General features: G+C 36.8%; 2 protein-coding genes across 2 annotated transcripts; one reads left to right on the forward strand and one right to left on the reverse strand.

Moving 5' to 3' along the window:
• Window positions 1–999: 999 nt before the first annotated feature.
• Window positions 1,000–2,941, forward strand: LOC114171106 (expansin-like B1). Its single transcript, XM_028056332.2, has 4 exons — window positions 1,000–1,267; window positions 1,563–1,669; window positions 2,002–2,316; window positions 2,569–2,941. The coding sequence occupies exons 1-4, from the start codon at window positions 1,132–1,134 to the stop codon at window positions 2,764–2,766; spliced, it is 756 nt and encodes a 251-aa protein (XP_027912133.1). The 5' UTR covers window positions 1,000–1,131; the 3' UTR covers window positions 2,767–2,941.
• A 505-nt stretch (window positions 2,942–3,446) lies between these two features.
• Window positions 3,447–10,398, reverse strand: LOC114173754 (uncharacterized). The gene is made up of 3 exons (XM_028058336.2): window positions 10,310–10,398; window positions 10,122–10,228; window positions 3,447–7,080 (listed from the first exon to the last, which is right to left on the reverse strand). The coding sequence occupies exon 3, from the start codon at window positions 7,009–7,011 to the stop codon at window positions 3,523–3,525; it is 3,489 nt and encodes a 1,162-aa protein (XP_027914137.2). The 5' UTR covers window positions 7,012–7,080; window positions 10,122–10,228; window positions 10,310–10,398; the 3' UTR covers window positions 3,447–3,522.
• Window positions 10,399–10,601: the final 203 nt, after the last annotated feature.

Genomic DNA, 10,601 nt, shown 5'->3' on the forward strand with positions numbered 1-10,601 from the left:
GACTTGGTGCGTTACAACCAAACATGGCAGCTTGATATTTAAGTCACTTCCTTCTAACCAAAAATCTAATCCATTTTTTATCACATTAATCTCATTCCTTCACTTATTAACTCATTTTGTAATGCTAAAATTTTATCAATATTAGGTTTTGTAAGAAGAACGATAAGATAATTTCATAATAATATATAAATAGATATTTACAAATTATTACTGTTATAAAATTAAGTTAAATTTAAAATTTACTTCTTAACATAATATCAAAATTTTTATTAAAATTTATTTCAATTTTATGAAGTTGGTTAGATTTAAATCGACATTTTAACAATAATACTTGCAAAACTATGCAATATTAAATTTGACTCCGGTCTTGGAATACTCCCATAAAACTCGTCTCTATTAACCATTAATAAACATTTTCAGAGGTTGTTATTCTTTCAATCTCTTTGTCTGTTCTGTTTTTAATTAAGGGGAACATCAAAGCCTTATCATCTGATCCTGAACTAGCACGCAGTAAATTGTGAACATAGCTTAAGTTTACATAGTCCTCTTTCTTGTTTATCCTTTGAATCTATCAGTATTACCAAAATGGAATTTGAAGAAAGAAAATTATGGTGATAAGGTAGATACATTACATGAAAGAGTTGTTGGAAATTACATAGATCAAAGATAACGCGATATATAAAAATATAGGATTGAGTTAAATTTAAAATTCATTAGAATATTCTATCGATCAATATCTTCTTTTCATTATTTTGTTTGGTTAAAATTCCTCTGAACCTTGTGTTTAAGCTGCAAGTGCAGATATCATCCAAAAAACAGTTTGTAATAGAACAAAGTTAGGCCTTTTTCCATTGTAATAAGAAATTGGTTCTAATATAAGAAATGATGACCCTGTCCCGTGAGGGGTCATCAATAGGGTCTACATTACACATCATTATTCCAATCCTCTTGCATATTCCATAGTCCCCAGTTAAAGAAAAAAAGTACTATATATATCACTCAACACCTTTGCTTTCTATTCCATCAAGCTTTCTATTGTTCATAGTTCTTCCTGCTTCACTTATATGCTACATTTTCTACCATTCATCACTTCTAAAACTTGTTGCATTCCTCTGTTCTTTCTGTTTTAACATGGAACTCAATTCTAAGCACCAACTTGGCCTTTTCTGTGTCACACTGCTCTTACCTGCCCTATGTTCCTCTCAGGACTCTTTTACTTGCTCAAGAGCAACCTATTATGGTAGCCCAGATTGTTATGGAAATCCAAGTATGAACCTTCTTTTCTATCTATTCTTGCACTTCTACATGTATGGTATGTACCATGCACAGTTTTATATTGTTATGCTATTTTCAATAATGAATAGCTTCTATTGAACAAGTGCTACAGAATTTTAGATAAATAAACAGTACAGTATATCTTATTTACATACTATTTAATTGAGTGCCATGTTTATAATATATAAAAACTGTAAGTTCTTCATTTTCATAATGATTACTATAAAATAGACACTATATTACTTTTGGACACACATGATCTGATTGATAAATTAGTAATGTTTTAGGGGGAGCTTGTGGCTTTGGTGAATATGGAAAAACAGTAAACGATGGCAGTGTTGCAGGCGTGTCCTGGCTATGGAAGAATGGATCTGGCTGTGGGGCATGTTATCAGGTTACTGCACTCAATGAACCATTTTAGTTTCATGGACTAGTTAAGAAAAATTACACTATTGTAGCCTTTTCATTTAAAAATATTAGCACCTCAAAAACATGCTTCTTTCAAGTAAAATATTCAGTTTAAAAGAAATAGTAGACTAAGAATTACTTACCTGGATCCTTCAAATTGTACACATACAATGATCTGATAAAAGTTCCACAAGATCAATTTATACTATATTGCAAACTTCATCTTACAAACTGGTTTAAACAATATAAATGAAAAAATTTGACAATCTCCACAGCTTCATTTGTGATATAAAAAGGGTGATGGTGATGAATAATCAGGTTAGGTGTAAAATAGCACAACTCTGCGATGAGAATGGAGCATACGTGGTGGTGACAGATTATGGTGAGGGAGACAGAACAGGCTTTATAATGAGTCCACGTGGCTACTCAAAATTAGGGAGAAATACATATGCATCTACAGAGCTATTCAAATACGGTGTAGTGGATGTAGAATACAGAAGGGTCCCCTGTAGATACGGTGGCTACAACCTCTTGGTGAAGGTCCATGAACACAGCAGAAACCCTCACTATTTGGCCATTCTCATTCTCTATCTTGGTGGAACTTACGACGTCACTGCTGTTGAGTTGTGGCAGGTATAAACAAATAGTAAAATAATCTTTTAACAACTAAATTTTGTTAATTTTCTCTTACAAGATGATATCTTTTAAATGATTTTTCATTTTTTTATATTTTTTTTATTTCTTTATATTTCAAAAGACACTTCAATTTATAAGAAAAAATTGTTAAATGTCAAAAAATTGGATATTAAAGGATTTAAAGTACAACAATTGTACCATAAAGTTTTCTTGAAACTGAATTGGGTTGATGAAATGTGAATGGAGTAGGAAGAGTGCCAAGAGTGGAGGCGAATGCGCAGAGCATTTGGGACAGTGTTTGATGCTGAGAACCCTCCAAGGGGTGACATAAAGTTAAGGTTCCAATTGAGTGGTAATGCTGAACAGTATTGGGTGCAATCCAAGAATGTTATCTCTGCTGATTGGGAGGCTGGAGCTGTTTATGACTCACAAATTCAACTTGGTTGAAAGGAAAGCACACTTTCTGATTTCACCAATGTAGATGGTGACTAGATTACTAGTGTTTTGTTGTTTATGGATTGTGAAATTCTGAGAATGTTCCTTTGTGTTGGGGACAAGAACTGTGGGAATTCATAATATGAATAAAAATAAAAAGTGCTTGCTCTGTTAATGTTAATAAGAATTCCTTCAACATTGTTATGGTTGAAATTAAACTGATAGGCCATGCACATATGACATTGGCAAAGTATGCTACTTCAATTTGTCACTTAAATTAATATATAATGCCTCCAAAAGATTACAAGAATGAGTTCCGTGATTAACAATCTCATTAAATAAAAAAATTAAGTAAATCTTTAAATTAATCGTTCAAATAAGAACCTTATTAAATAAAAAAAAAAAGTTTTGGATCTAATGTGACTTTATGATCTCATATGACTCATACATCATTGTAAGTGAATCTCCCTGTTCTATTACCCGTACAAAAAATCCCGACACTCAGACAAGCATGCATTGTTATTGATTATCCTCTAAACAAAAACGTGGTGGTATTGCTAATATAACAATATAATTAGAGTAACTGTAATTTAATTTATAAAACAACTTTATTTTATTTTATTTTTGATTAGTAAATACTTGTTTATTCAAACTGAGTCTGTGGATAGAGATATAGACATCAAGAACAGTAGTTGCTGAAATTCAAGTTGGAATTTGTTTGATATTAATGAAGTTTGCACTAGGCTACAAAAAACACGATTCTATTGATCAATACATCCTGCCAGTACATTCAGCAGAACCACAGTAACAATACTTCCTTTTTATATTACCATCAGAATCGCGGACTTGATCTAGTTGGTAATTGTAATCGTAGGTCAGCTCTTGCAAAGGAGGAATGTTATCAGCAGCAAAGAACATTATGTGAGGCATTCTGGTGTCATGGTGATCATAAAGGACGTTCTGTGCAATTATATTAGGTGAGCAACTATGGTTAATGAATCTCCCTATATTGCCAAACTCAGCAGCATCAATAGTAAAACCACCATCCTTCACAACATCGCAGGAACTTGTCTGTGCATCCGGCATGAGAGTCGAAAGTCCATCCCAGAGAGTACTGTTGCTGCAGTTATTTCCAATATCAAAAAGATACTCATCATTACCTGCCCTTAGTTCAGCTTCCTTTTCTTCAAGAAGCTCCCCTATATATTCACAGATATAACTTCCTGAAGGGATTGAACTCAGGGATCTCACACCCCATCCCCTTGACTGGGTTTTAAATATTTCAAGTTGAAACTTTATGCCAAGTTGGCTGACTCTATTGTAGCACGTTGAAGGACACTTACAAGTAGGTCCACACTCATAGACTAGAGGCTTTGCTTGTACAATAGCCCCATTGTGATTGAATGGAATCTCTCCCCCATTCTTCACTACGCACGAACATTTTTCCACATCTGAGCATCCATTAATACAATCACATCCTTCGGCAGGAAGGAGATGGAATTTGGGGTATATCATGCTAGTTATGTAATTAAACGGAGGAGGTTTATCATCATCTATGGTGTTCACGGCGCATATTGGAATTCGTTCCTTTCCAAGAGAAATATCAGCAACACATACACCTTCTCTAGTTTTGAACTTTTTAGATTTCTTCACTTCTCTAAAAGGAAGCTCTGGTTGACCAGGTTCTCTTAGCAGTCGAAATTTAAAAATTTTCTTCCCATGTGGTCCGTGTTCATCCCAACCTGCCTCGACTACATACAGCCCATCATAAACATAAGTCCTGCATTTTGCATCCACTGACTCACAGCCACGAATTACTCTAACAGGATTCTTTTCAATACTACTGTTCATCAAAGCAAGATTGCCCCGCTCAAGCTTCTGATCTTCAGGTTCTTTATCACTGTTCATCACATTTCCACCCTGCCCTGTATATGTCAATACATCCGAATTATCCAAATCGTCAGCATAGCCCCCTGATGCAACAATACTGGTTGCAAGGACCTTACCGTTGTGTCGCACATAATCTATGCCACCTTGAATTGGACGATGAAGGCCAACTATATTAAGCTCCACTCTATATTGAAATTCATCGCCAACTTCAACACCAGGGACACAGCCTAGTATTTGCTTGCCTGTGTTGATATATTTCCCATGCTCCTTGAGGATCTTTGAAGCAACTAAATCAACTCTCTTATTATTTGCTCGCTCATTTAACTTTGATTCTACTTCCTGTAGAAGCTTTCTACAAATAACTTGAAACAACCGTAATGTTTCCCTCACTTTTTTTCGGGTCACATTTGGGTCATTCTCATCACCAGTGAAATTAGAATGAGAAGAGGGAGTAAGGTTTACATCAAACTCATTTGATCTCAGAACAATTTGAAGAGGGTCAACATTTTCATTAGGGTTAAGATAATCCTCCTTTTCCCAAAGTACTAATTCACCCATACCTTCAGAAGCAGGACTTCCCTTTTTCTTTTTCAAAGGCTTCTTTTCAGAATCATTCAACAAGCCACTATACTCTGTTCTAGAACTATCAGGCAATGCAAAAGAATCCCCTTTCTTTCTCTTGCCTTTACTATTACCAGCAACCAACTTCAATTTGGAGGTACCTTTATCAGACCTCCACGGACATTCTGAATCAGTCATCAAACCTAGTATTACTTTCCTCTGTGATGTGACCTGCAATCTATTAAAATTGCCTTTCAACTTATGCTTAGATTGAGATATACTCGAAGGCTTTGTCTCATCCCTATTTTTCTCTTTTACCACCGTCTTAGAATTTATTTTGATCTGATGATGATTACTTGTTTCAGGGGGTGATGCATACTTTTCTCTTTCAACTTCAGGTGACTTTTTCATCTCAGACGATGGACTACAGGCACGCAGCTTTTTCAATCTCTCTGCAGAATGTCTTTCAGAATCAAGTTGATCGATATCAACAAGCTTTCTCTTGCAATTATATTCATCCTGAATATTACTTTTACCTTCTTTTACATCAGTAGTTGCTACTTTTTTCAACGGATTGTCATCTACAGCCAGGTTCTGTTGACCTTCTGTCTTGTTATTCAAAGAAGAGGTCCCCTCTAGACACACATGTTTGTCCTTACCCAGACGTGGAGCATTACGTCCACATAAAGGAGGGAAGTTTCTAACAGCTGAAACTTTTCTTTGTGGAAGATACCTTCTAGTTATAGGCTCCACCATACAAGCACTGGAAGCAGATATATTATCAATGGATAATAAGTGTTTTGAATCATCAGGCACAGCCATCTCAACCACTGGTGAAGACGACTCCAACACATATGAGGAGTCACATTTTCCAGTGTTTGCAGTTCTTGCAAATTCTGTATTCAGAGTTTCGTGGTCCATTAAAGGTACTTCTGCAGGTTTATCTTCTGCAGTAGGGCCATCCACTAGACGAGATGAGACCACGGGGTTTTCCTTATTCAAACCACAGTCAGTTGTTCGCTCACCAGTCACTTTTGCCAGTTTATCTTCTGCAATACACCCATTCACTTGATGTGATGAGACCTCGCGGTTTTTCAGACTCAAACTGCAGTCCCCTGTTTGGCCAAGCTTCACTTCTGCAGGGTTATCTTCTGGAGTAGACCCATCTACTTGATGAGATGAGACCACAGGGTTTTCCTGATTCAAACTACATTCAGTTGTTCGCCCAAGAGTCACTTTTGCAGCTTCATCTTCGGTAATATGTTCATCCACTCTATGAGATGTGTCTACAGGGCTTTCCTTGTTCAAACCACGATCAGTGGTTTGGCTATTAGTCACTACTCCCGGTTTATCTTCAGCAGTAGATTCACAATCATTTATTTGTCTAGTAGTCACTATTCCCGGTTTATCTTTAGCAGTAGATCCATCCACATGATAAGATGAGACCATGTGGTTGTCCTTATCCAAACCACTGTCAGCTGTTGGGCCAAGAGTCTCCATAAGAAGAAAACCTTTTACCTCCGACTGCCAAACATCATTTTCACAGGTGCAACTTTTCACGCCCGCTAAATGTTCACCATTCTTAACCTCAACAATTGTACCATTAATAGGACCACAACCTGCAGTATTTATATTTGATACTTCATCAATCCTTGAAGCATATGGTCCACACCCATCAGGAAAATCACGAGTGGCGGAAACTTTACGCCGCTTAAACACTGGCCTAACGGGGGAAGTGGCCCCACCTTTCATCAATGAGCCATATCTTTCTTCGTTCGAGTGACCATTATTTTCTGGAGTTGCCATTTCGCTCTATGACTTCGGATAGAGCAAAATTTCAAACTCCCATTCTCTCAACAAGAGATAGAAAGTGCACTGTCAAAAAGTGTTCAAATTAGAAAAAAGAAAGCAACGAATGTTTCCATATAGATTAACAACTCAATCATAAATTTCATGGGAAGAATTAAAGTGCAAAATGGTCGTTTAGAAAAAACTAAACTAGTTGCTTTAGGAAGCACGGACACATCTAAAAAGCAGTCTATCAAGAAGTCAAATACTTGTTGGACACAACATGCCTTCATGATATGTTGGACACTTCTCAACAATGTTGCAAGTAAAAAAATTAATATAAACTCTAGAGAGAGAGAGAGAGAGAGTAATGTTATGAGGCCAATTGGAGCAAGGGCAAAAGTGGGAAAAAATGATAATGATCAGGGAAATTCTGTTATGACCTAATTGACATGTTTCTGCAGAAAGGAGGAAAAGTGTTAGGGAAAAATAACTAACTCCAAGTTGAACAATTTTGTTTGGGACTGGAAATAAACATTTAGGGCATGAAAAATATTGATAGAAGAGGGGATAGTAGAGGACTTCTTCTTCTTTCTTTGAACCTTCTTTGTAAATAATATGGCCATCTCATCATACGGATAGCCATATTCTCCCTTTCATTTCATTAATAACACTAGACACCGCTAAGGCGTTATTGCTCCGTAGAATGAAGGCTCTAGATTCAAGTCTCAGTTGCACAAAGAAGGCACGCCAAACAGGAGCTGACCTCACCTCAATAATTTAGAGGACCATCAATTACCCACAATAAAGACCATGAGCAACCATGATACTTTTCCCAAACAACCCTTTCTCCCAAGGTCATGTCATGTCCATGTCCAATTGTAAGCAGTGTTGGGTGAAAGAACGGTGGTGGTGGATAGACAAAGCAGAGCAGACACACAGAGTTAGAGCAGGGAGAAAGTACTGTGAGATAGTGGGTGTTCAGAAGACAAGAAAGGTTATCACATTGGTATCAATTAGCTTGGGGGATGATGGTGACAATCAAGGAATTGGAAAACCACATGGATTCTTATGAAAAAATGCAGAAGTCCATTGATGGATTTACAGGCATTGCAGACATCCAAGAACGGATCCAGTGAGGAGAAAATCCGAGAAAAGATGTCGATTGTAGGATCTTCAATGATGGAGTGTGCACAAATACCATTTCCTAACTTTTATGGGTCAAACTTTCGCGAATGGAAAGTTGAGGCAGTTTGATCTGGAACGGACACCAGAGGTGCAACAGACTAGGTTGTTGTTTTATCCATGGATGGTAAGGCCTTTGTGTGGCAGCAACATTACAAACAGAGTCCCACTAACAAATACAAATCGTAGCAGCACATTACTCAAGATGCTGGTAATTGTTTTGATCTGGCATTGTTGATCCTATTGCTAACTTAGCAAAGTTAAAGCAAGAAGAAGACTTATTAGAGTATTTGGAAAAGTATGATATGTTGTTAGTTAGGGTGGTCATTTCAAAAGAATTAGATAAGTTTCTTTTGTCTGGACAATTCATCACTCATGCTTCGTGAAGTGGAGTGCGAACCACCTTCAGTTTCGACTTCGCCATCTCCGTCATCGTTCCTCTGTCCTCGCCTATGTTTTCATCTTTTGTAAGATCAACACCGACGAGACCTGTTACGTGAGATGATTAAATTTCTCAACTCCACTAGTTGTTGTTCGGCCTTCCATACGCTTTTCCATTGTGTTTCTCGTAATCACCATGCACTTCCTCTGAATACCACTTGAAAGAACCCAATAAAACAGTAAAAGGAATTTGAAAGACAAAATTCAATGTATTATTTCAATATTCTCAAAACAGAGAGGTCTAGTAACTCTTGTCCCATCCCAGACCAACCTATACTCTGGTTTTCCTTCCAAAATACCAGCCCCCTCTTCCTTTATGACCCTCTCTCTCCTATACCCCCGATCCTCTCTCCTTCCCTCCTCACAGCCACGTAGGCAATTTTGTTGCAACCCAATCAGTGAGTGTGTGTCTGTGGACCCCAAGTAATGGGCTTCCATTTTCTCCTCTTGTACACCTTTTGGGCCTTCCTAATTTGCCCTTCTATTTTAATGTTTGTATAAGTCTGGATTAAGAATAGAGTTAGAAAGTGCAGTCCATGTTCATAGTCCTAAGACAGTCCAAGCTGACAGATATGATCATCTTTCTCTTTGCCCAACAGGAATTATCCTAATACTACTTTAAATCAACAATCTCCTTTGAGTGGAACACATTCTGCAACTGTAACAGGTTGCACGTGATCAACTGCTCAATCTTTAACTCTGTAAACACGTGAGTGAAAGGATTGCCAAGGATCGATGTTGGTTTTGTAGGAAAAAATGAATAAAGATCACAAACAATTGTAAAGTATGGGATAAGCTAAATGTTATATCTGTGGCACAAGATCAGATGTATGTGAATCTTTCAGGCGATGCAGATAGTGAACAAGACACTGATATGATTGCAAATAGTTTGGATATTCATGCTTCGCAAGGAATTAGGTGATGACAGATCTCTAGTGAAAAGCATTATAAAGAGTTTGTAAACAAAATTTATATCCTGTAGTTGTTAGGTAATTCTGGCTTAGGAAAACAAATTGTGTTGGAAGCCAGAATTATACATAAGATTTGTTTTGTTTTATAAACAATAAGTATTTTAGTTTTCTGTATCCTCTACAATCTCTCTTAAGAATTGTGAGTGAGTGTGTCGGGATACAAATCCATGACTGAGAGCAGCGTCAGCAGATAAAGTCGGAGGGTGGAAAAGTGGTGGAAAAGTAGTGCGGGATAGCGGGTATTCAGAATACAAGAAAGGTTACCACACCAATACACTCATGCACACAACCTTGTCATCTAAAACAAACAAAAGGAACAAAAGGCGTACAAAATTGCAGTTGAACATCATTCAACACTGCATTGTACTTTCAATTCTCGGGGATACATTTTTCCCCTTCTAAAAAGATTGAAGTAAAACCCTGTAATCTATGCGCGGATAAACAGGAAGACGATCAAAAAATAGAGATAATAGTAGAAAAAATACAGTAAACGCAAAATAGATGAATGCTATGATATAAAAAACATGATACCTTGGACGAAATCCCTGGTTGAGAGGAGAAATAAGGATGGGTCCCTACGAGTGTGGACGATGAAAACCGAAAATCAGAAAGCCGCAGTTCTTAGTTCTGATGACTTCCTGCAACAGTAAAATTGAAATTGACGGAAGAACAGAGAGAGAAAATCGAAAACAAAGATTGTGTGAAATGAAGATGGTTACTTAGAGGAACCCTCGAAATTATGAAATTATTGGGAATGGGAGATAGAGAATCAGGAATGCAAGAGTCTCATAGAGTCTCATACCTGCTCTGATCAATTTGTAGACAGACACATGTTGGTGTTTCTATATGGTTTGTATTTTTTATTTTTTATTTACTATATTTTAAAAATGTTTAAATATTTGATAATTCCTGATCTTTTTCAAAAACATTAAATTGTAACGGTACGATTTTGATTAACTGATACATATCAAAATCTTCCTATCAAAAATAACATGGTTAATCTGCTAGTCA

Source organism: Vigna unguiculata, chromosome 2 (genome assembly GCF_037176805.1).
Source record: "Vigna unguiculata cultivar grain cowpea cultivar isolate G323 ecotype 2 chromosome 2, ASM3717680v1, whole genome shotgun sequence".
Classification (NCBI taxonomy): domain Eukaryota; kingdom Viridiplantae; phylum Streptophyta; class Magnoliopsida; order Fabales; family Fabaceae; genus Vigna; species Vigna unguiculata.